Source organism: Coenobita brevimanus, chromosome 105 (genome assembly GCF_032717465.1).
Source record: "Coenobita brevimanus isolate Jiangsu-jjx chromosome 105, ASM3271746v2, whole genome shotgun sequence".
NCBI lineage: Eukaryota > Metazoa > Arthropoda > Malacostraca > Decapoda > Coenobitidae > Coenobita > Coenobita brevimanus.
In genome coordinates, this window is record NC_137058.1 from 6995504 (window position 1) to 7023049 (window position 27546).

The window sequence follows — 27546 nt, forward strand, 5'->3', positions numbered from 1 at the left end:
CAGCGCCCCAGCCAGCCTCCTGTCCGGGTCAAGGTTATCCACCCACCTGGGTTATGATTGGCACTCTGGATAGCAAGATAGTCCCGGGGGCACTTCCACATTGCTCTCTCAAACACACCTTCGTTTACTCCTCACATTCATTCAACCAAGTGTTTCCAGCCCTCCACCCGGCATACTGACTAGCGCTTGCTACGTCCTGAAGTGACCCCCCTTCACCACGAACCGTGCTGACTGTAAGTTGAGGGATGAGCTAGCTTTCCCCCTCGAATTAAAGCACTTGTCCCCACTTCAGCACTAGGTCTACTCTCTCTTTGACCTAACTCTGAGTTTGATATTTTTTCTTTCATGTAACACCACTGGCGGTTGACTTTCACATGTTTTGGTTTGGACACCAACCTTTGCTGTCTCGGAACACAACTTTCCACCATAATTCATCACTAACATTCTTCAATCAACCTCCGGGGAGGCCTCCTGGTTCGAAGAGGTAGGTTCTCATCCTCGGGACACAGGGTAAACTCCTCCTCAAGAGGACCCAATAACCACTCCTCACTACCACTGTATGGCTTCACTTTGTCCACTGCCCTTTGTACTTTATTTCCAGTGAACACATTTTCTAACACATATCCTCCCCCGTCCAATAATACTTGCACTACTTAGTAAGGCCCATCCCATTTCACGTTCAACTTTCGACATGTCCCTGGGATAGGGGTCTCCCGTTTTATCCACACCAGACTGCGAACTCCTACCGACTGATTCTTACGCCGGCGGTTCGCCACACTTCTATACTTTCTGGTCATTTTCTCATGGGTCTGTTTAATTAGCTCATGAGCAACAGCCAACTCGTCCTCCTCACCATCAACACAGGGCAAGGAAGCACTAACAATTCTAGGCAGGTAGCGAGAGAAAAATGCGAAATAGGGTTGGTATCCCGTAGAGGATTGCCAGGCCTGATTCATCATGACCTGGGTTGGTTGCAGGAGTTCAGGCCAGCAGAGAGGATGCCCATTACTCAAACAGGCCAGCACACTTTTGAAGGTGCGGTGCATCCTTTCAACCATCCCATTACTCTGAGGATGATACGGCGTGATATACCAGATCATAACATTCCGCCTCCTGCAGAACTCCTGGGACTCCCGACTGCAGAACTCTCCCCCGTTGTCCACCATAACCCCTCTTGGAGTGCCATAGTCTGCCATAAACTGCCCTAGGTTGTGTACTATTGTGTGTGTATGTTTTGTTTTAAGAGGATAGAATGTTACATACCTAGAGTAGTGGTCAATCAGTGTCATCATGTAGCGATAGCCCTGTCCTCCAGCAGTCATATCTGTCAAATCTATACTGATTCTTTCAAGTGGTTTATCCACAGGTGGAAACTCCTTATACTGCTGTTGTAGTCCAGCTTCACCTTTGAATCGCTGACAGGTTACACACTCTTTTACATACTGACAAATATCTACTTTCAATTAGGCCAATAGAAGAGTTCCTCTGCCTTTTGGATCATCTTCTTCTGGCCCAAATGTCCAGATGTCTCATAAGCTAACTTCATTGCTTGACCAATCATGGTCTGTGGGACTACTAAACAATATTGGATAGTGCCATCTGACTTAACCCTGGTGTAATATAACAATTCATTCTGAAGTGCAAATTGACTTAGAGTGGCTTTATGTAGTCTTCTGGCTGGAAACCTTTCACCTCACAAATATTGGATACGTTCTTCCCACATTAGATCTTCTTTCTGCTTATCTCGCATCTGTTCCCTCGTCAGTCCCAACCAATCAGACTCTGGTGAATGTCCTGTGACTCGAACGGGTCTAGATAACTGATCTGCTACATTATTATACTTGCCTTTGACATATTGAATGTTGTAATTAAACTCTCACATTTCGAGTATTCATCTATTCATACGGGGTGATTTAGTTTTTCTCTTAAATACACTGGTTAGAGGTTGGTGGTCTGTAACAATCGTAAAAATGTTCCCACAAAAATAATGTGAAAAATGGCGACACGTTAATACTACGGCAAGAGCTTCTTTGTCTGTCACTGAGTACCGGGTCTCACACGGTCCCAATTTCTTTGAAAAGTACCAGATCGGTCTATCTGTCCCATCTGGTTGGATCTGACTCAGAACGCCTCCAACATGTGTGTTACTCGCATCAGTGGTGACGATAACTACACTGCTCTGACCAGGATAGATGCATTAATAAGGCATGATTTCAGATGTTCGAATGCCTCCTGGCACTGATCTGTCCATTCAAAATTCACTGTTGATTTGGTTAGATTGGTTGGGGGTGTGGCAACTTTAGCAAATAATGGAACGTGTTTCCTGTAGAAACCACACATACCCAAAAATCGGCGCACTTCTTTTACATTGGTCGGCCACTTCATTTTGAAGACTGCCTCAATATTTTTAGGATCTGGCTTACTACCCTCGGCGGAGATCTTATGTCCAAGAAAAGTGACCTCTTTCATCCTGAATGTGCATTTACTCAAATTCAACTTCGCACCATTATGGGTTAGCAATGCAAACAACTGACTCAGCCGGTCGAGTAAGGTCGGAAAATCATGGGCCCACAAAATGATGTCATCTAGGTAGTTTTTGATCCACCCTTGTCGCAATAATGGTGCTAAGACGGCCTGCATACGACGTGAAAAAATAGCTGCGAGCAGTTTAGCCCAAACGGGAGCCTTCTGAATCTATACAAAGTTACTCCATCACTGAAGGTCGTGAGGTCTCTACTTTCTTCATCAAGCATGATTTGGAAATACGCCTCCCACATGTCAAGAGTTACATAGTACTTATATCCCGCAGCTTGTTCTACTAATTCTTCGAGTCTGGGTAGTGGGTATATGTCCGTGGCAAGATGAGTGTTTACGTGCCGATAGTCCAGACACATACGCTTACTTCCATCTGGTTTGTTAACAAGTACTATGGGAGAGAGCCAGGCCGCGGTCGACCTCTCAAGGATCTCCCTATCTTCCATGTCCTGTAACATATCGGCGATGATTTGCTTCGCCTGTTCTGGGTAACGATAGGTCGGCCCGCGACTTGGTTGAGGATCGGCTACCTTAATGTGTGCGGAGGACCAGCAATAGTACCCAACTCTCTCTTATCTAGAAAGAATAAAGGATCATGCTGGAGGATTACCTTGGCTAACTCGTCCCTTTGTTTCTGCATGAGATGGCTCCACGATTGCTCGTTGATCAGCTTGTTCAGCCTTTGTACATGCGTACCACTCTCATCTACTTCGTCATTATTGGGTAGCAAATCATCATGGATCTGAGTTACACTTTGGATTGTACCTGGTGACTGGTCCGGCATTCTTTCGTATGAACCCAATATTGTACCTCTCTTGAATGTCTTATCTACCTTAGATACATTATTAAGGGGCAGATGTATTTGTCCCTCTGAGTTCACTTTCACTAAGTATGGATGACTGTTTTGGCTGAACCTAGCTTGTGGGTGTACGATTAGCGTTGTTTCAGGTACTTCGGCGACAGGTACGGCTACGAATTTGGTCTGATAAGGACTAAATTTTTCTGCTTGCAATAGATTTATCTGTGTCAAGTCACTCTGCGTAGTTATCGATGCGATTGGAGCAGTCCTGACTCCCTGAACTTTGTTGCGTTGTCTCGGGATGTGATTGACTGTGTAGGGGGCTCAACCCCACATCAACGCCCTTTGTGCACCATTCCAGATTAGTGGTGCCTGTTCAATTACGTCGCACCCCAAAAGCATTTCAGTCCCAAGATATGAATTTGGTACCACTGGGCACCATCATCACCTATGACGATGTCGACCTTGATCATGCCCAGGATTCTCAATGGGGCACCCGTGACACCTTGCAAGTTAGGAGGGTTTCGCCGTGTATTTATTTCCCCGCCAAGTCTGCGAGAGGCCTTTTCCGTGATCAGCGTATGACCACTCCCAGTGTCTATTACTGCTTCTAAGATTCTACCATTGACGTTCACACTTATGGTAGGTGAAGTTAAGCCTCCGGTTAGTCATATTTACGTATTCGTAGTCTGCGTTCGTTGTGCATTTGTGACTGGCTCGTTCAGTCCAGCAGTCGGAGTCGGGGAAGCCTGCCCGTTCACAGCAGACTGAGCCCGCCCCGCTTGTCTGGGACAACCTTTATTTCCACATCTACACACGGGTCGCCTGCAGTCAAAACAATGATCCGGAGGTGGTTTTCACCAGCACTCTCTCAAATCATGTGAGGAAGCTAAGCAATGAGGACAAGTACTTCCATCTGGTTACTGGTTTAGTTTGAACTGCTGTTTTATTTACTTTAGTTAGATCAGCCTTCAATTCTCTTATTTGGTCTCCTAACTCTTTCATCATGTCATTCGCAGCTACTGCAGCGTTATCTGTCTTTACCGTCACAGGGGGTTGGGAAACGGACTGAGAAACATTGAGAGACCCTTGCAAACCATTAGCTGATGTCGTATTAACTCTCCCAGCATATCTCTCTTCTAACAAGTGTCTCATGCTCTAGTCTGTCTATAAATTTCCTCAGAGGGTACGAGTCGTCTAGGAAGCCCTCCAGCTTCTCACGGGACTCTGTTGGCAACCCGTACCATAGCTTACGCTTCAATCTTCGATCTCGACATGGGAATTTCTTGTGAGGGAATCTCGATTCCACCACCGCATGTTGACAAATGTAACGGTGTACGAACGATTGTGGGGGCTCTTCCCAACTATATGTCATACCATCCAGCTCTTGCCAGGCTCGGTCTATCGTCACTTCAACGGCAAACTCATCTCTAAGGTACTGTTTGAGTTCTGGCCAGGTGAGTACATGATGTCCCTTCTGAAAATTATGTATGAACACGGCCAGTTCCTGTCCCATTCGTCCCTTAGCTACCTGTATTCGGATCTCGTCGCTCTCATCTACCTGCTCTACTAACTCGAAAAACATGTCCAATCGTGCGGTAGCTTCTAATCCTTGTAACGTGGTTAACTCCAATATAGGTATGTCTCGCAGCTTGGTAAGAGATTTCCTAGGGACCATTGTCTGTGAGTTAGGGGTTGAGTGGATTGGACCTGGGTTAGTACTGGGGCTATTAAAAAGAATTGGAGGGGGGAACAAGTCATTCATGGTGTTACTTACTATCTTGCGTCTGGGCTTCAATATCACGAATTTCTCTGGCAAGCCTTTCCATGGTTTCTACGACTGATTGCTCTGCTTCAGGTCTGGATAAAAATAACTGCCCTGGTCTAGACATTTTTAACATTCAATACCATTACTCTTTCACACCTCTACTCGTTCTTCTACTGATACTCTTCAATTACCCTCATGAGTTTCGCGTCCACCCACTCCCTAGCTTCATTGTTCCAATGGACCCCGTCCACCAGATTTTGCTCAAAGAATTTAGTGTTGAATTGGAGAATTTTATGTTTCCTCAGAAACTGTTTCATCCTTCTATTAACTGCTACTTGAATGCTCTTATATCTGGCTGATGTTGTGGGAGCTGTTTCCTCAGTATATTTCCGGGGTTCTATCTGACACAGGCATATAGCTGCTTTACACTTCCTTTCCAACTCTTCCACCACTTCTCTGATATCCGAAAACACTTTCGCAGGGGTGCATTCTCCGTCAATGTCATTGCTCCCTAGCCATAAAAGGACTAGGTCGTAATCCCACTCTAAGACAGCATTCAGCCGTTGATCATGAAAAAAATTCCTAGCTCTGGCCCCTGGCCCTCTGAAAATCCGCAGCTCAACATCCCTCACCTACAACCGTCTCGGGATCTGGCTGTGTCCCACCAAAGCAACCTGTAACATTCTGTCTCTTTCTCTCGGCTTCTCCTCACAAGCCTGTAACCTTGGGGTAATGACTGGGAATTTATCCCACTATGCTGCCACCATTATGTGATGCTCGATCCCTTTTATTGGATGTTGTTGTTTGAGGCTGACTTACAAAGAGCACCACAGTTGTATCCCTAGGGTTCGTTCGACCCTTATCCTGATATTGTTGGACTAACTGTGGAATCGGTTGGGATCCGAGATTATTCAAAATTAATTTAATTCTCTCTATCAAATATCACACACAAGGAAAATTGGCCGTTCTGAATAATTACTAATAGGAAAGAAATTTGGTAGCTTGATCGTGAGTAGCGTAACAATAAAAGAATTTTTAGGTAGCGCAACAATAACAACTTTGGGTAGCGTGACAATGCAATAACAGAACTTTATACTCCCAAAACCGATTCAGCACAGGGGTCGAAAACAATTCCCACCAAGGCACGAGGGTTACGAGAAGAAGTTATACAGGATTTGAGAGATATAAGAGAGGAATGACAGTGAAACTCAATAAACTTTTCAAAATGCTGAATTTACTAATATCTCTCCTTTCTTTAAATCATATTACATTATACTATTCAATTTACTAATAAATGACAACTTAAATTGATTTTTCGCTAAGAAATGAAACTTTACTTTTTGATAGAACTCTAGATTTTTCAATCATTTAACATTTTATTTATTCACAGTACATAGAATTTTCTCCATAACGAATTTTATACAGGCACATATACCTCAGTTAGCCAAGAAATGTTATTACTCTTTAGATCTCACTCCTCCCCAACATCAGTGAAACTTAACATCCTGGACGAGTTGGTAACTCTTTTGAAAGACGCTACTTCTGACCAAACATTTTTACCACCTACATTACACTTGAAATCCTTCACTCCTGAATGAATTATCAGGTGCTGAGTGAGACTGCGCTTCCTACCAAACAGTTCGCCACATTCAGTACACTCATGGGCATATAGGGCTTTCTCCGAGCACATCAGGCGAGGGAGTTTGCCTTGGGGACTTAGGGTGCTCTCCGAGCTCACCTGGCGCGGGAGAGCTCTAGTCCGTGCCCAGAAGAAACGTTACACCCGACTCCATCGATATACTATATACCAAAAGAAAAATCACGACTATTCTCCTTTCACAAGATAAATTCACTAAACAATTACATAATCAAAAGAACTAATCACTGTGTTTTGTGTAAATGGTGAGTGCACAATGTAAATCCTAACGAACTTTGCTAGGGCAGTTACAATATGGCGGTTAGAGGGAGTTTTTGAAGTGGCGTTTTCACAGCATCTGTACGTGGCACGGAGACAAAACTGAGAGTGTCACTACAACTTAGGTCACAACGGCACACATAATATCACTGAACTTTCACAACGCCAATATGAACAAGGGGGAAGGGAAGAAAACAAAGTAATGAAACTCACCTATACGCGGCACGGAGACAAAACTGAGAGTGAGCCAGGAGCTGGCTAATACCCCCTCAGTTACTCTTCTACGCGGGAAACTAAGCGACTTGAATGACGTGTAGGGTACTTTTGCTTTACCCCATATGAGGGTCACAATTCTAAACTTCTGATTCTGAACGGACGCAGATATTAATATTCTTTACTCTCAATCTGACAGGGAAAATTTTGTTATTCTAATTATCCCACACAAAGAGTCGTAAGTTGAATGAACAGCGGTCGCTAGCATCCTCTCGACGAAGGAATACATTACCCAACTATTACGTCATGTCCTCGGGTACTAGGTAACTAAAATTTTTAACGGCTTTCCCCCTCTATACGATATTATTTCTTCTATAAGCATGTTAATCGACAACATTATGACTTTACTATGACTGCATCAGTTCTGATTTAATAGAAAATGAGTACAGATGATACGCCACTCAAATACCCCACGTATGCCTCCAGCAAAGCTTCACCTACAACATGTACAAATATTCTTAAGGACTAGCACAGCATAAATGAGATTTATGATCTTACAGCTACAGAAATGATAATAAAAAGAACATGTATTAACTACTAGGTACAAGCATGTTTCTATACCTTAAGCCTAGAATGGATTAGGGTAAACACTTACAAATGTACAGCTTATGTACTAAAGCCTTAACTTACATGACTTCCTCATGTTTTGTCTCTTGTGGCATTACATAGTAAAGCTTTTGATAGGGTCCCACACGAAAGGTTAGTTAGAAAGGTTGGAGCACACGAGATAGACGGCGATATCTTAAAATGGATAGAATCCTGGCTGAAGGGAAGAAGGCAGAGAGGATTAATAAATGGAACTAAGTCGGACTGGGGATTAGTAACTAGCAGTGTACCACAGGGTTCAGTACTCGGTCCCTTATTATTTATCATATGTAAATATATATATCAAAAATATCATATATTAATTTATCATATATAAATAATCTATACTTAGAAATCACTAGCAATATTAGCTAATTTGCCAATGACACAAAAACAGGACATATTATTAACTCGACTGACGATTACCATAACTTACAAAAGGACCTCGATATATTGTCCAAATGGTCTCAAAATTGCCTTTTTTTTTTTTTTTAAAATAACAGAACGGAGGAATGAAAAACAAATGGGTAAAGAAAATAATCCATACACCAGATTACTGGTATCCTCTGTTCATAAAATATCTGTAACAGTTAGACTTGAACAGTTGTGGGTTGAAATTTGGAGGAAAACAACTATGAGGAAGTGAGTTCCAGAGAGATGCAGTTCGGGGAATGAAAGAATTCTGATAGGCAGAAGTTCTGCAATATGGTTGAGTGACATTCCTGTCATGAGCGCTACCAGATGCCCGTGTAGCTCGAGGGAAGGCATGGAGAGGTGGCACCATGGACGCAACTTCGTCTGAGCAATTGCCAAAAAAATATCTGTAAAATAATGCAAGGGAGGCAACATTCCTTCTTACTTGCAGGGGAGGTAGTTTATATGTAATGGCAGGGTTGTTAATGATTCTAACAGCTCTATTCTGAATTTTGTCTAGTTGTCTTAATGCAACCTCTCCACAACCATTCCACAAGGGTGAGCAATATTCAAGCTGAAAACGCACATGACTCTTATAATTTATATTTAACGTTAAAAAATATGAAGTACTTAATGTAGGCAAGACCATTGGAGATACTAAATACAACTTAGATAACAAAGAAATTAGTAAATCGGAATGCGAGACAGATCCAGGAGTTACGGTTAGTAAAGACCTCAGACCAAGGCAACAGTGCATTAAGGAGAGAAATCAAGCAAATAAGGTCCTAGGATTTATTTTGCGAAACGTAAGTAATAGGACATCTTAAGTAATATTGGAACTTTATCTAGTATTAGTAAAGCCACATTTAGACTACGTCGTGCAGTTTTAGTGTCAGTATTATAGAATGGATATAGATTCGTTAGAAAATGTACAGAGAAGAATGACTAAAATGATGCATGATGTTCGAAACCTTTCATATCAAGATAGACTAAAAAGACTAAATCTACATTCACTAGAAAGGCGCAGAGTAAGGGGAGACCTAAGTGAGGTGTTTAAGTGGATGAAGGAAATAAATAAGGGAGACATTAGCAAGGCAATTAAAGTTAACATACAGGATAGAACTAGAAGTAATGGTTTCAAACTAGACAAATTCCTGTTGAGCAAGAAAATGGAACAGGTAGATAATGGTTTGCTAATAGAGTAATAGACGAATGGAATAAGCTGCCTAGTGATGTAGTTGCTGCCCCCTCCATTGAGAGTTTCAAGCATAGGGTAGATAAGCATATGATAAATAAAGATTGGGTATGAAAGAAAAATCTTATTACCAGTACTATTCATTCTTTTTCCTTTTGTGGTTTCATTACGATAGTCTCTTTTCTCCTTTCACACTTTCCCATAAAATGTCCACGCCAGTTTATCTATACTGCACGGTCTTCTTCTGACTTTTCCTAACAGATTCGGCTGGAGGATTTGATAGTCGAAGGGAGAGTCTTCTTCTTTGCTATCCTTGTCATATTCTAGTAGTTTTGTCACTCTTGTAGTAGCTGCCTAGCATGGACCAACTGGTCTACCGTAGTTATATTCTCTTCTTGTGTTCTTATTCAGAATTGCGTACCGCTTACGTAAGTGTACCTTTCCTTTTTTTTTTTTTCTATATACTCCTTTTCTTTGCCCTATTAGAAATTCAAATCTTTTGTTTAACCATCTCGGTTCTGAATTATTTGTTCTAAAAGCTTTTGAAGGGATGTATCTATCCTGGCCTCTGTTTATTATATTTACTAAATCTTTATATTTCTCACTTACCGAATGGCCACGTGGTACCTGCCCTGAATTAATCTCCTTGACCTGAGCTGCACTCTCACCTGTATCCTTTCCGTCACCTATGACCTGAGGTGCCCCAGTGACTCATTGACCTGACGCACCCTCACACGTAGATCCTGTCCCTCACCTACGACCTGAGCTTCCTCAGTGACCTGACACTCCCTAAAGTGACCATTCTCCCCATGGAATACGATTCTGAAATAAGCTCTTAATCAATCAAAATCCCCTAAACGAAAATTAGGGACACTCGGTCGGTATTCAGTACAACGGTTATTCTAAAGCATAACAAGCACGGGTTGGTTATTAAGAAAAATAAATAAATTATAATAACCAGTACTGTAATTCTTTTTCCTATTCAGGTTACGCTATGATAATCTCTTTTCTCCACTCACACTTTCCTATAAAATGTCCACGCCAGTTTTTCTATACTGCTTGGTGCTCCTTCTGACTTATTCCTCTAATCATCGGCTGAAGGGTTTGGTGGGTGGGGGAGAGCCTTCTTCTTCACTATCATTATCTCATTTAAGTTGTTTATTTAATATTGTAGGGGTTGCCTAGCATGAGCCAACTGTCTCATTGCAGTAATCTTCTCGCCTTATGTTAACTAAATTTGAACTTACTGTAGCTACTTGATTTTCACTTTTCCTATGTCGTCCGCCATCTTCTGTATATCACTAATAATGTTTTCTCTATTAGATAAAAGCTATTTTAGTATATTATTACCTCAACTGGACTCACTGATATACTGATAATGGAAATTTTCCTGCACTAGTTCTAGAAATTCTTCTAACTCTGCATCCCCTGTCAGATTCTGCCAATCTATCCTGGGCATGTTAAAGTCCCCTATGATAATTACTGAGCTGGACTGTGCTGCTTTCTTAATCTCCTACCAAAGGTATTTGCTGTCTTCTCTGCTTAATTTTGGAGGTCTGTATATAGTCCTAAGGGTAATTTCTCCTTGTTATTATTTATTTCAACCCAAACACTTTCAGCTTCCCGACTGACTTTGATATTTCCATTAGTTTATCAGCTTAAAGATTCTTTTACGTAATGGCAGCCCCTTCCCCCTTTCTTCCCAAGCGGTTAGACTGACGAATATTATACCTTTGGATCTGATATTCCTCCAAAAATTCGCGAGTGTCTGTTTTCATCCAGGTATGACTAATAACGGGAATATCCATTTATTCCTACTAAAGACAGCCTTTAGTTCGTCGGTTTTGCTACGTAAGCTCCTGTTGTTGGTATAATACATTTGTAAATTATTACCAGCACTTGAGTTATTACATAGGGACGTACTACATTCGTCTGTTTGTGTTTAAGGTGCTCGAGTGGATTTATCCACACTAATGGCTGCATTTTCCTTGTTTTTTTTTTCTTTTCATATTTGGTTCCATAACTCCCTATCTACAGGCCATTAATGTAGAAACCCTCTGCCTTCGAAGATGTGTCCCATCCCTACTGTACCCAGCACCTCGGCATAAGAACATAAGAGGAAGGGTTCACTACAGTAGTCCAGTTGGCGCATGCAATGCAGCTCCTACAAGAGCAACTACACTACTAGAATGAGATAAGGATAGTAAAGAAGAACCTGTCCCAGTTGTCAATGAATGGTATTGCATGGTCCTTGCAATACGTGTCCAGGCTACAGTTAAGTCCTAATGCTCTGGACATCCATTCCCTTCCAACTCCTCTTCTCGGGTGAACTCCAAGGACAACAGGGCTCCCACCCTTCCTCCTTACTTTTTCTAACATTTCTTTATACTGCCGCCACAGTATCTCACTCCTACGCCTGCCAACATCATTCCCGCCAACACTGATACAGACAACGGGATTATCTCCACTGTCTTTCATGATGTTGGCCACCTTATCCAATACAGTCCCTACCTTGGCCCCGGTAAGGCACACATTTTTTTTTTTTTTTTTTTTAAGAGAAGTACGGAATTCTATCTAAATCCCTTACCTTAGAGTCACACGTTCGTTCGTTCAAAGATTTCCTGCACATAATGGTGCAGGCCGGGCCATACATTAGCCCGGTCAGTGGGGTATGGGCTTGTAAAAATATAGTAAGAGGGGAGTACAGGACCTGGGGATTGCCCAGCACACACGTCCTGTCTCCTGGCTGGCTTTGTGGTGTATGTGTGGAGTCACATGCTAGAGCAACATTTTTCTTACCTTTTACTGTAACCTCAGTGGCCGGTCGAGATAGTCCAGCACCAGCCATACTAATGGTAGACCCCTCACACTCCATATCACTCACGTTCTCCCCCTCGCACTCGTCACGCAAGGCACTGAATGCGTTTTTACACCTAACACTCGCTTGCTTTATAAGAGTGAACTTAGTTGCACCCTTATTCACAAGCTTCCATCCTTCAGCCATCCTTTCATCCTCCGCCTCAAGCAACACTTCTACCAACTCTCTCAGCTCAGTGTTTTCATGCCTGAGATTGTATTTACTGCTTTCATCAAAAAAAATTCTTCCTTGAAATCAAACTAGCACTGGAAACACTCATCTCAGGTTCGGAAGCTATCTCTCTCACTAGTTCACACGTAAGGTAAAATTCACGCACTAGATCTCAACACAAGTAAAAATCCCAACAACACTTTCTTTTGGCACTCCAAAGTACATTACCACCACACTGTGACACTGGAACACACTCTGTTTGACACACTAACTTATCACACTAGCACAACACTTTATCACAGGTCACTAGACTCACTGGCACAATTTTCACAACAGCCGATAACAACTCGGTAAATTAGGAGCGCTGAGACACGTCTGTAGAGACTGACCTCAGGTGAGACACTGGTCTGACCTCATATTATCGTTAAAAATTATTTTTTCACATTAATTATTCAGTCTAGCTTGGTTGCGATGGGTTTTGTATTATGTGAGTTAAAAATACAAATAATATATATACTTGCACAATGTTAAGAACGTTTGTGCTTTATTCTATACCCACTTCAACTATAGTCGGCCTCGCGCCCGTTTGCGTCTGTGGTGTGGCCCGCACCTGTGTACAATGGTGCCACGTTTCCCCAACTTGCGATGTGAAACGGAAGCTATTTATGTACAAGGCATCAGAAATTCGATAAATTCACATGAATAAAACTTACACTTGTGTATTTTGATGGAGGAATCAACAGTAATCTTATTATGCATAAAATATTTATACAGTAACACAGAAACATGGCATACATATTGTACAGTGTTGCTAAAAGAAATAGCTGTCACTTTTAATGTTTTTTAGCGTAGTTTTAGGGTGGTTAATAATATTACAGTTATGGATATTATAGAATGAGCCTGAAAAAAGAAGAAATATGCCAATATCCAAAGTAAAAGAAATAATTCATATAATTCTTGTGAGTGGCAGCACTGACACACCCCGTCTGGCCTAAGGTAAAGTACGTACCTCCATAGACCCAAGCATAGCTTGTACAGGTGTTGCTTGGGAAAAATGCTCACATTTACTGGCTTTTACCATAATTTTAAGGGCGAGGAATAATCACATTTATAATCATAAGCTAATATGTTGGACAAAATAGTAGGCATATGCCAATACCGAAGTAAAAAAAAAAAAAAACTATTCACCTGCAAGCGGCAACACTTCCACACCCAGTCGGTGGCCTTGACAGTTAGCTTCCCTACAGAGAGAGAGAGAGAGAGAGAGAGTGAGAGAGAGAGAGAGAGAGTGAGAGAGAGAGAGGCAGGAGAGGGGCATGCATTGAATGCATTGTCGGCATCACTAAATATAACAAAACCAAATTAACAAATGAAAGCACAATTATAAATAACTTATAAAAGAATCAAAAGTACTCAGGGTGGCTCACATTTCCCGCCAGGAGAGAGAGAGAGAGAGAGAGAGAGAGAGAGGTCTGTCACTGCCTTCTTTGTATTCATTTGTTCCTTTGCACATACTGCACACACTGATATACATTGTTCCTATTGATGCACATATATCTATACACGTAATTTCTCTCTCTCTCTCTCTCTCTCTCTCTCTCTCTCTCTCTCTCTCTCTCTCTCTCTTCTAATACTGACCACGTGGTAGGTGAATCCAGCCCCCCCTTCCCCTTCCCTCCCTTCTTAATCCCTCCTGGGTGTCTCAGGTCAAATCCCCCTTCACACTTCCCCTCCCCCCTGGACCACCACCCCAACAAACCCACATCCACACTCCCACCCACACCTACACCCACACCCCACTACGTCGGGGTGTATGAATCAGTAACGTAACAAACCTCTCAGCAGACAGTAACTTTGACACTCCATCTACTACTAAATATAACAAAACCAAATTAACAAATGAAAGCACAATTATAAATAACTTATAAAAGAATCAAAAGTACTCAGGGTGGCTCACATTTCCCGCCAGGAGAGAGAGAGAGAGAGAGAGAGAGAGAGAGAGAGAGAGAGAGAGAACGGTATAGAAAACGTGGCAACACTGTACACAGGTGCGGGCCACACCACAGCCGCAAACGTGCGCGAGTCCTACTATAGGGGTAAATTTGCCATATCTCCGTCTTGAAGGCTGCATTGTACATCAACACAAGGCTGGTGCAAGTCACGAGGAAGTGTTATGGAAAGAATGAAGAGCCACAGTACTGTATTCGGCCATTGAGCTATGGGAAATAAGCTATAAAAACAAATCTCCCTCTAGTTAAAGGGAATGAGCATTCAACATAGAGACAGTAATTCTTCGTCCACATAAAGAAGTGGTTCCCAACCCAGAGGTAAATTACTCCCCGGGGATAATATGGCAGTTTCTGGGGGGTAATGGTGGGGTGACAGAAAAAAAAAAATCAAGGAATTCAAGGAACCGAGAAAACAACGCGACGATTGGCGGTAGGATATTGTATAATGTATATAATATAAATCACCGAAGATATATTTCAGGAAACATACACCGACTTAATGTAAACCTAGTAATTAATAGTTAAAATTAATAACAGCAACTATTAAAAACTATTACTTACAAAAATCTCAAAAATACAGCTACGTGTGTGGCAGGCCGTGAGTGTGTGACAGGTATGCTTCAGGACACAACCAGTCACTCAGCAACCCTGAGAATGACGCGTCCATTACGTGTTTAGTCAGCTCACTCAACTGCCAGAGCCTGCCTGAGCCCACACTGTCAATTTCTTCTTTAACAGCAGCCGAAGTGGACCTAAGCAGGTAAGTATGTGTGTTGTGCAGTATTGTAGCTGTTACTGTTTCAACCGGAGGTGTGGAATAGTGAACTTGTGAGGTAACTATTACAACATCTGCTGTGTAAGAGATATGCGGTATATATATATATATATATATATATATATATATATATATATATATATATATATATATAGGTGGGCAGTACCGAGGTACAAAACTACTGAGTTACAATTCGAGTACCGGTAGCAGTAGCGACACGAGTACCGGTAGCAGTAGTGACACTACTATTTTCGTCATGTACCGAAGTTGGTACCGACGGTACATTTTTAAGCATATTCTGTCGGTACTCGGTACCGGTACACTTGATTTATCTATATTCACGCATCGTGTGATAAAATGAAGGTGAGGAGAAGGCCCACATGGCAGTGCTGCTGCCGACCCTGGCCATGTGCTTCAAGAAATAAAAAGAGATGAAGGAAAGCGCCGATCTGACGGTGTGCTAACCTCTAGTGAATTCAGTGACTGGGGGTGTGGAGGGCAGGTTCGACCATCGTTTCGAGGACACTGACTGCCTGCTTGCTGCTGCCTTTCATCCCCAATTCAAGCTGTCGTGGTTGGCCTGGTTACCTGAGTCTGCCTCCTACGACATAGAGAAAATGAGGAGGAGGATGGAGAAGAAGATGGTGTCACTAGTGGAGAGCAAGCTAGAGGACGCGGAGAGCGCACCACTGATGATGATGACGAGCAGGATGTCAAGGAAGAGTTTTTCGAACCCCTCTATGTAAAAGGGAGAAAGAAAAAGGAGACTGGGGTAAAGCTAGTAAAGATATTTTTGGAGAAACCCCAGAAACATAAAATCAACAAGGACTGCTTTCCTTGCAAGGTTTTCAGACACTTATTTGTAACTTATAACACGCCAATACCATCCAGTGTTGCTGTGGAAAGTCTGTTTTCATTGGGGAAGGACGTGCTCAAACCAAAACAGGCGAGACTCAGTGACTACCATTTTGAAGTGCTCCTTTTCCTCAACTGCAACACTGGAAAAGAAAACTGAAGTGCACTGTGTAATTATTAATCAGATTATTGTGCATGTAATGACACGATGTAGTCATAAAACTGTGTTTGTTTTGATAAACACTAAACTAGATGTATAAGAATGTGAATTATAGTGCCCGGTTCAAGTTTAGCGATCTATGTAATGAAAGTAAAGGAGTGAACGATCGCAAAACCTTATGTTTTAGTCACCCATAGTTAATGTGACTGTGACAATTGTCTGACAACATCTTTCATCTCTCTTCAGGTACTGCTTTGCTGACAAGACTGGTCTCTGGGTCCTCAGTGTTGTAAAAAAAAAAAAAAAAAAAAAAAAAAAAACAATACTGAGCAAGTTTACTTTATTCATATTCATGTACGGAGTACCGAGTCGGTACTCGGTACTTCTTAATTTTTTGTACCGGTACCGGAACCGACGGTACTTTTTGTGTATCGGGTGCCCACCTCTGTATATATATATATATATATATATTAGTGTGATTAGTCGACTTATTTTATCAGCTTCCAAACAAAGGCGCGAAATGCCGAATCATTTCTTGCTGAACTCGCTCCGAGGTTACCAATATGACTGAAAAAGGTGGCCACAAACGAATTCCCTCCGTGACACCCTGTCCCCCGGTGCCAGGGGGCCCTCTCTCCTTCCTGCAGATGAGGTGAGCGTCCATGAATCAAGGAAAAGCGAAAAATTATGATGATGGGCGAACTAATCAACAGCATGCCTAATAAAATTGTCCACTCATCCTTTCCTTCATCATTCAAGCCCCCGGATTCCTGGCCATACATTTTCGCACTTGCGTGGTGTGAAGGGAGAGGGGGAGACCCATGATGAGATGGAGGGATGGGCTGGAGAGAGGGTGAGGGTGACATGAGTTTCGTTTGTGGCCATCCCTTCCAGGATCATGCCTTGGCGTTAGAGATATGACACATTCCTTTTGCTCTAACTTGGCCAGAATTTTGTTCTTTTGAAGCTTATTTCACATAGCTTAAAGAGAGAAATAGACAATATTAAGGACCTACATCCATTCCAAAGTAATTCTTCATGACAAGCATCATATTCTGGTGCTTCTTACAACTCAGCATACGAGTACATCATGGAGAAACGGCAATTCTAGGCCAAGTTTGCGTAGAGAGAGACAGCTAAATGTATAGTTAAGTAGACTGACAGATAAATTTTATGTTGGTGGTGGTTCATGAAGGATGATATTTTGGCTTAAGTTGTTTGGGTGGCTCTGGTTATGTATGTAAAATGTAGCGTAGGGTGGAGGAGGAATGTAGATGAGGTACCTTGTATGGTAATGGAAAACAGAGTAACAAAGAAGAGCGGGAAAATGTGGGAAGCGTGGGTGGGTTCCTGCACCGTGGTTGGTCAAGGAAGGGAATGGGAGCTGAGAAGGTTTAAAGAAGAAGACAGGATGGTAACGAAGACGAGCGGGAGATGATTGGTCTTGAGGAAGGGCGGATGAGTATCTACACTGCAAGTGGTCAGTAGGATGTGGCAGGTGAGGGGAGGAGCAAAGATCAGGCCCTTGACTGGTTATTACATTGGAGTGCGAGGTATACTGTATCAAGGAAGGGGGAGGCCCAGAGACAAGCATTCGTGTACCCACCACAAGTGAGTGAGGTCTGTGTCCCCTCTTGATAGTCAGTCTTACTGTCTGCAAATAAAGGAAACAGAAAGATGTCATGCGTTCCATACTACTTCCCCGTGGGTAGTTTTATCCCACACTCTGCTTCGACTGTAGTGCAGAGCCCCCTAGCAGCTCGAACACTGACGGGCATGTATTTTGCCATGCATGCTGCCAGACGCACCTTCCCAAATGTAATAACACTCCACGGAGGTCAGGTCTGGCAAGTCGTACAAGGCTGAGTTACGCCATGAGGCCTATCAAACAACATCCATCCCAGACTACGGTGTTACCACCGACTGCTGAAGATCCAGTGCCGGGCCCAAACGACATCATGACTGAGTGTCCGACCAGTGACCAAAGGTTTTATGTAGCGTATTCTCTGCCCAACTTCTTGGGCTCAGATACGGGCACAGGTTGGATTTTTTTATTCTGGACCTGGCTACAACATGCAGACAGGGGATACGGCTGAAACATGGGCTAACCAATTTCATATGTATATTACAGAGTACAACAGAATTTACACACTAAGGTGGTACCATTCTTAAGTGGCGGTTTGGTTGGGGCACGAACCTCTGTACAGTGTTGCCACGTGTTCCATACCCCTTATGTGAATGGCTCTGATATATGTAATAGGCATCACAATAAGATAAACACATAAGAATATAATGGTAACGTGTGTATTATAATATATGAAAGAACAGTAAACTTATTATGCGAAAAATATTTATACGGCAATACAGAAACGTGGCATAAATATTTTACAGTGTTGCTTAAAAAAAAAGTAGTCACTTTTATTGGCTGTTACCGTATTTCTGGGGTTGGTAATAATGTCACAATTATGATTATAAGATAATGTGCAGGAATATAAGTAAAAATATGTCAATTTCTTAGTAAAAAAAAAATAATACATTAAACCCTTGTGAGCGGCAACACTCACACACATCCAGTCCCACCTGGCCAGAGCTTCCTCTATCCTAGGCCTGTTTGGGGACACCTCTTAAAAAAAATGCACCAAGATTTTTACCTCCTGGGTGGTGTGGAAATAAAGTCAAATTTACAATATGTACATTATAACGTAAAAGAAAATAACCAAAATGTATCCTAAAATACCACAGACGAGAGGAGAGAGAGAGAGAGAGAGAGAGAGAGAGAGAGAGAGAGGGGGGGAAGGCAGACCAGGGGTAGTGTTGAGTGCAGCTGAGTGAGAGATGGAGGAAGGGAGGGAACGAAGGAGGGAGAGAGTGATTGAATGAATACAAATCATGGCGCCACAATAGTTAGGTCATCTGGTGCCGTATGTAAAACAATAATATTTTTAAATATAATTAGATATAATAAAAACAAAATAAAGAAATGAAAGCACAAGTTTATGTCACTCATAAAAGAAACAAAATTCCCAAGGGTGACGTACATCTCCCCCCAGGAGAGAGAGAAAGAGAGAGAGAAGGCAGGCCAGGGACAGTGTTGAGTGCATTGTCAAGCTGAGGGAAAGATGAAGGGAGGGAAGGCAGGAGGGCGAGAATGATTCAATGAAAACAAATCAAGGCGCTGCAACACCGAGGTCATCTTGCGCCATATGTAAAACAATAATATAATAAAAAACAAAATAATGAAATGAAAGCACAAGTTTATAATACATAAAAGAAACAAATTCCCTAGGGTGATGCACATCTCCCCCCCAGGAGAGAGAGAGAGAGAGAGGCATCGCGGGTATGGAAAACGTGGCAACACTGTACGGAGGTTCGTGCCCCACCCAAACCGCCAGTTAAGATTGGTACCACCATAGTACATGGACATTCCTATATGGGACACAAGTATACTACACTATATGACACAGCACTAAACACATATAACATGATCACAGTACAGTATAGCACACGACACTACCTATCTATAGATCACAAGTAATATAACACCTAGTATGTCACATAACACAGGCTAGGTATATATTGCACAGGAGAACAACACTATCCATGATCCAGATATTGTATGTTACACTACATTGAAATATACTGCCAACAAGATATATCACATGAGTCTTTTACATATATATATATATATATATATATATATATATATATATCAAGGGGATGGATATTCCACAGGACTAAGACACTGTGTATCATCAATCGTATGACACAGGGGTCGCGGTATAACATGTAGGGGCCACAGATATAACACAGAGGGTGTGGGTACTGCCTACGGGGTGGAGGGTCACACGGGGGTGTGGGGGCAGTACACTCGGGAATGCACACATGGAACACTACATAAGAGTCTAGTATGATTTAGTACACACAGGGAGACGACACTCTGGATGAGGGGGGGGGGAGAGGGGTTCACACAGGGTCTGTTGCACTGGGAATCGTCAGGGGAGTATCTCACAGTGTAGGCTGGGTCACTGGCAGGTGCTGGGGGGCGCGCCCAAGGCTACGACACAAATAGCCGCAGGTGATGGCCCAGTGTGGGAGGAGGTCCGTCCAGGGTGCATTCCTGGTACAGGTCTCATATGGCGTGATCAGGGGTCCGGGTCGAGCTAGAGGGCAGCATGATGGGCAGCCCTTCCCTGGTGGGGGCCCTGGGGGTGTCATGGCCCTCTGGACTGGGGCCGAACTGGGCTAAGAGGCACGCAGCACTGTGCCTGCCCTTGGCCATAGTGGGAGTCCTGGGGACGGGTCTGGGCTGGTCCAGGGCTGAAGTCGGCTGCTGGGCACCCCTCGTCGTCCTGGGGCTGTGGTCTCGCTGGGAGGAAGAGACCATCAGGGGTTGACTGTGGCCGCTCGCCCTGGGGGAGTCCAGAAGCTGCTGGGGGTATCGCGGGCTGGACTGCAGGGACAGGATGCCTAGCCTCAAGGTGGGTCCATCCCAGGTACTCTCCGACAGGGGCCCTGTTGGGGAGCAGTCTCCACCCTTCGTAGAGGAGGGGGAGCGGGAGGAGCGTCTCGCTCAGCTGCAGAAGGAGTGGGCCAAGCAAGAGACGGCACCCTCCCAGGGAGCCTCCGGGGTAGTGGAGGAGGGACGACAAGTGGTCTGTCCCTCAGCCTGGCGGGCCTGATGGTCCTTGACAAATCTCCAATCCAGGCCAGAGGAAAGAGGTCTGGAGGGCACTCCTTCCGCCTGGTAGGTCCAGGGGATGCTATCCAGGCTCCCTCCCAGGGTAATGGTCATGGGAGAGCTGGCAGACACTCCCTTGGGGGATGCTGCCGGGGGACCACTCAACCCGGGGACGGTAGGAGGAGAAGGCCTGGCGGGCCTTCTGCCTTTTGCAGCAGGTCCGGTGGACTCTGCAACCCTCCTGCTGTCGAGGGAAAAGTGCAGCTGGGGGACGACCGGTGGTCTCTACCCTGGTGGCAGATCCGGTGAGCACTACCACGGGCCAGCCACCCTTCTGGGGATCGCAGGCAGAGGTCGTTGAAGTGATGGTCCGAGACGCCTGCTCCCAGAGGTGGGTGGCAAAAGGAGGAGATCCAGTGGACACTCCTACAGTAGATCCAGCGGATACTTCTACGCCGCTGCTCCCCTGGAGTATAGTAGGACTGTGAGTGTTGGTGAAGGCTCTCCCTCTTGTGAAGGCAGGGCCGGTGGACACTGCGTCCGAGGGCCTACTTGGGACTGTTGAAGGGCAAGTCCCACCCTGATTCTGGCGTGTTTTCTCCCTGTCAGAGGATATTGTACTCAGTCGGGGTACTTCCTGGTGGTCTGGCTGCATGGAAGGGGCGCGTAGGATCATGTGGGATATGAGCCGCTCTGGTGCAGAATGCCTATGCGTCTCCCCATTGCCTCCTCTTGGGGTGGGGGCCACCTCCCCAAGTGCTCCTCCTGGGGTGGTGATGTTGGGATCGCTCCGTTGGGTGGATATTTCATAAGGCTTGTTGAGACCACTGCGCCACCACCTGACCAGTTAGGCAATTGCCATGAGCATCGTCGACGGTGGCGCCAGCCAACTGTGTCTGACCTGTTCAACGAAATGTCCTGCTCAGAAACTGTGCAGGTTGTCCGGGATATAGTTGCACGGAGCGACGAACTGCAGCCACTACTCAGCGACGGTATGTCGAGGTGAGTTTGTGTGTCGTATTTTCTAGTTGGCTTTGGATATTTTCGTAACTTCTCTACTTTGGCAATTTGGCTTTTACATCTTTATAGTCCTATTGTGGTAGTAAATGGAAACTAAAGTCGCTAAGGAAGAGGTGCTACGCATTTTCCTGTGCCAACGTGTTTTATCTTTGTATTTTTACAGGCTACCTAATCCAACTTGCCCTCAACCTCGCCTTCCTCTCTAACTCCCTCAGCCACACAAGCTCTCACCCTCGACATCACCTTTCCACACTAACTCAACCTCATCCCTTCGCCCTTAATCCCACCAACCCTCAACCTCATCACTGATCTCTCACCCTCACCTCTAAGTCTTCATTCTTATCTCTAACCTTACAACGTAGGCCTTCAATCACACCAACCCCACGTTCATAATCTCAACCTTACACCCAACTTTTCTTCCCCACGAAACCTCAACCTCATGGGTAACCCCCACTAACACCCCACCTCAACCCTAACTCCTCATCCTCACAAACACTCAACTCCATCCCTCCAGATCCCTCACCTTTGCTATCCCCCAGCCTCAAGCCTGGCCACTCATCCTAACCCCACCAACACTCATCCTAACCCCACCAACACTCATCCTTACCCCACGAACACTCATCCTACCCCACCAACACTCATCCTAACCCCACCAACACTAATCTAACCCCACCAACCCTCTACCTCATCACCTCACTTCTAACCTATCATTATGATCTTTAATCCCTCAACCCCATTCCTAACCTCACTATCCACCTCACCTTTAAAATCTCACACACCGCTAACATTTGTGTCCTCCTCAATCTCATCCCCAACTCACCCAACCCCTCGCTAACTCTCAACCCAATCCAAAACTCCTCAACCCCAGCAGCTCACCCTAATTCCTAATATCTTATCCACTAACCCTCATCCTCAACCCCAGCTTCCCAAAACCTAAATTACCATCTTACCCTCACCACTCCTCTCACCTCCAACACTAATCCTGACAACCTCAACCCCACCTTACTTTTCTTCCCTGGTAATCCTCAACCTGATACCTAACCTCTCAGCCTCAATTCGTATTCGTTATCCCCTCTAACTCTCAACCTCATCAGTCGTACACATCACCTCTCAATTAATCTCACGCTTACCCTCATTCCTAACCTCACCAGCTCTCAACCCCATTACTTTTCTCTCGCCTTTGCTAATTCTCAACTCCATCACCGCTCAGTCTCGTCCATAACTCCATATCCTCACTCACCAACTCTCAACCTCATCTCTAATCCCTCGACCCCGCCAACTCAACCTCAGCCTCATGCCTAGCCATTCATCCTCAACCCACCAGACCTTAACCTCGTGCCTAATCTCTCATCTTCTCCTTCACAAACCCTCACCCTCACCCCTTAACCTCCTACTTACCCCAACACACAATCCTCATTCCTCAACCCCTCCAACCCTCAACCTCGCCGCTAATCTTTCACCCTCATTAATCCAGCAAGTTCAAATCCAGTAAGATGCAGCAAAATATTTATTGCATATATTTCGTTAAGTAATGATTATTTTCAGTATATGCAATAGGTGGTCTGCCAACAATAGACCCCAAATCCGTTGCTGATATAGCATTTCCACCTTAACTAGGCCCAAATGTTCGTCTCTTTAGAGCTTATTTTATATAGATCACTGACAGAAAATGAAACGGAAAATGTGAGTGCGTTTAAGTACTTGAGTGGTGTGATGAGTAAGGATGGAAGTTTAGAGGGTGGAGTGCATGAAAGGGTACAACCAGGAAGAAAGGTTGCTGGTCCCTTGAAAGCAGTGATCGGTAGCGATGAAGTTACTGCATGGCAGTATTGTGATACCAACTCTAACGTATGGAAGAGAAGCTTGGACCTTGTTGAAGGGACACAAGTCAAGAGTGAGAGCAGGCGAAATGTGTTATTTGAGAGGAGCTTGTAGAGTCACATGAAGAGGCAGACTGACAAATTAGGAAGAGAAGGTGCGTTGTGGTATGGAAGCGCTACGAGAAACACAGTGAGGTGGTTTGGCCATATGGAAAGGATGAAGAGCTAAAGACAGACGAAGAGAGTGTATGTGAGTGAGGTGGAGGAGGGGAGAGGAAGGGGAGGCCAAGGATGGGATGGAAGGATGGTGAGGAGAGGTATATGAGACAGGGTGTGTGTGACTTGGGAAGAGGGCAGTGAAATGGCGGAGGACAGGGCGACATGGAGGCGATTTGTTTGTGGCCACCCCTCACGGGATTAAGGCGTCAGGCAATAGATACATAGATTGACAGAAAAAGTCAGTAATACAGCTTTACATTCTTTTCATAGTACTTCCTCGTGACCAGCATCATATTCTAGCGTTGATCAATTGTTACAACTCATTTCCAAGATATAGATGATAATTTTAGCCCAAGTTAGAGTGAAAAGAGTATAGCATATTCCAGCGTTTGTTTGTTAGAAGTCAGCATTCAAGACTGAGATATGTCATTTTTTTGTCATGTAAAAGTAAAAACCATCAGTAATCTAAACTGAGTGAAAATGACGAATAAGCATTATAATAAGCAGTGATAAATTTTGATGTAACTTTTTCTAATTTACCGTGGATTTCATAACAACAAAGAGCATATAGATAACGATGACTAGGTAAAATGAATGTGTTAGGTGTGTCTGTCTAGTGCCAGCCTCTGGTTGTCCCTTCTTCTGCCATTTGGCCGCCTTTCCTCCAACTCACATCCCCTTCTCTCATAGATATCTGCTCCAGCCCTCCATCTCATCCTTGGTCTTCCCTTGAACACCCATGTCACCCTATACTCTGCCATTTGGCTGCCCCTCCTGCAATTCCCATCCTTTTCCCTCAAATATCTCTCTATTTCATCCCTACATATCATCCTTGGTGTCCCCCTACACCTCACTCACATACTCTTCGCTTCCACTGTCGCCCTGTCCTCTGCATTTTGGCTGCCCTTCCTCCAACTCACATTACCCTCTCATATATCTCCTCTCCATGGCTCCATATCATCCTTGGCCTCCTCCACCTCATTCATATACATTCTTCCAGACACTCTCATTCCCTTTTAGAAGGTAAAGCAAAATACTTAGTGTACACAACAAGGATGGATAATATGCTAACTTCTTATATGGCATTTACAGATGAAGACCAACTGAGCAGAGGCAGCAAGAAAAAGCAGTTCGTCGGGAAGGGATGGACCAGAGGTGGCGAGAACAAGCGATTGGTGAAGAAGGGAAGGACAAGAGGTGACGAGAGCAGGAGATTAATTAGGAAGGGAAGGACAAGAGGTGACAAGAGCTGGAGATTAATCAGGAAGGGAAGGAGAAGAGGTGACGAGAGCAGGAGATTAATCAGTAAGGGAAGGACAAGAGGTGACGAGAGCAGGAGATTAATCAGTAATGGAAGGACAAGAGGTGACGAGAGCGCGAGATAAATCAGGAAGGGAAGGACAAGAGATGACGAAAGAAGGAGATTAATCAGGAAAGGAAGGACAAGAGGTGAGGAGAGCAGGAGATTAATCAGGAAGGGAAGGACAAGAGGCACCTGCTAATTTGTACAACTATTCATTAAGTTCATGTTATCAGTAACCCATTTTTCCATTGATCGAGTGGCCATATGTTAACGGCAGAATTGATTTATTTGTACTACATTAAGCACTACTGTAATTTAAAAGAACTATACTCTAATACAAAGTGTGTTTGCTTAAAATACCCATATAGTGTTCTCTTAATTGAACTTTTCCCGTGTAATGCTGTATAAGTTACAAAATGACCAGGTATGGTGGTGAGGATACAGGTGAAATAATGATAGGAAACTTGTGTAAAATGCTGGAAGAGTGGAGTAAGGCGATGATATACTCTGTTCATTTTATCTTGTCGTAAGACTGTCATATCTCCATCGTGAATATTGAGCTAGAAAGAAGTTAATGCTAGACTATGGTGCAAATGATGAAATGCTGTGGAAAAAAAAAATCCATATAATTGTCTTATCCTGCCACTGAGCTATGGGCAGTAAGTTGCAAAAGGACAAGAATATCTATTGCGAGCTGCCTTAGTCCCGTAAGGGGTGGCCACAAACAAATCACTCCATGTCGGCCTTTCCCCCGCCATTTCCCAGCCTCTCTCTTCCAAGGATACCTCCTTTCTCTCAGGTACCCCTCCACTCCACTCCTCCACCTCATCCTCGGCATCCCCCTCCTCTCACTCCCACCACCTCATTCTCATACACTCTCCTCTTTAGTTTCTCATTCCATCTTCTCCACATTTTCAAACCACCTCTGCGTATTTCTCCTAACACATTCTGTCACATTCATATCCACACCGCAATGCTCCTTCACTTCCTCATTTGTCAGTCTGTCTCTCCATGTAACTCCACGTGCTCCTTTCAAATAACTCATTTCCACTGCTCTCACTTTTGACGTGTCCTTCCAACAAGGTCCAAGCTTTACTTCTAAACGTTTGGGTTGGTATCACAATATTATCATTCAACTCCATTTTTACTTCCATGCTCACTTCCCTAATTCTTATCACTCCATTCAAAGAACCAGGAAATTTTCATTCTTGTTGTACCCTTTCAAGCACTTCATCCTCCAAACTTCCATCATTACTCATCACACTATCCATGTACTCAAATGCACTCTCTTTCTTACACACTTCCAGACTCATTGTCCAAGCCTTGCAGTTTCCCACTGACCGTCACTTAACAATACAGTATCATCTGCAAACAACAGTACAGGAGGTTTCCAAACGCTGCCCTCTCTTATTAGGGTCGTTCCAACATCCACTTCTCTACCTTATATCTCTTTTATAACCCCATCCATATACAGACTGAATATTCATGGAGATATGACATATCCCTGTTGCAATCCAACTTTCAGATAGAAAAATTCACCATCCACACTCACTGCAGCCTTAGCACCCTCATACATACTCTTCACGGCATTCAGTAGCTTCCTATTTACTCCATTATATTCAGCATATTTTCCACATTATTTCCTTGTCTGTCGACTCCGCCATATGCTTTCTCCAGATCCATGACGGCAGCATACAACTTCTTTCCCTTCTCTAGACACTCTTCCATTAAAAACCCAGGATTGAATATCTGATCTTCACAACTTCTTCCCTTCCTAAAACCTCCGTTCTTCTCCCTAACTCTGTCAATAAGTATCCTACCATATACTTTCCTAATACACTAAGAAGATAAATGCCTCTATGATTACCACACACTTTTTTTTCCCTTTTGCTTTGGACAGGGGAATAATAATACCTGACTTCCGATCCTCCCGGCCTCTACCCTCCTCCCAGGCCAATCCGCACACCTTCCATATCGATTCTACCACTATCTCTCTCCCATGATTCAGCATTTCACCACACACTTCATCAGTTCCTGGTGCTTTCCGCATTTTGACTTTCTTCATTCTTTCAACTACTTCCATCCTACTGATCTCTTCCTCGCTGCTCACCCCCTTTCTTCTCCCAGCCATCACCCAGCCATTTATACTGCTTTACTTTCATTTTCTATGCTTAACAATTCCATAACTTGTTTTC

The 27546-nt window shown here is 43.9% G+C and overlaps 1 protein-coding gene across 1 annotated transcript; it reads right to left on the reverse strand.

The window, feature by feature from the left end:
• Positions 1-653: 653 nt before the first annotated feature.
• LOC145416215 (uncharacterized) lies at positions 654-2993 on the reverse strand. Its single transcript, XM_080285227.1, has 3 exons — positions 2709-2993; positions 2018-2179; positions 654-1415 (listed from the first exon to the last, which is right to left on the reverse strand). The coding sequence occupies exons 1-3, from the start codon at positions 2991-2993 to the stop codon at positions 654-656; spliced, it is 1209 nt and encodes a 402-aa protein (XP_080141353.1).
• Positions 2994-27546: the final 24553 nt, after the last annotated feature.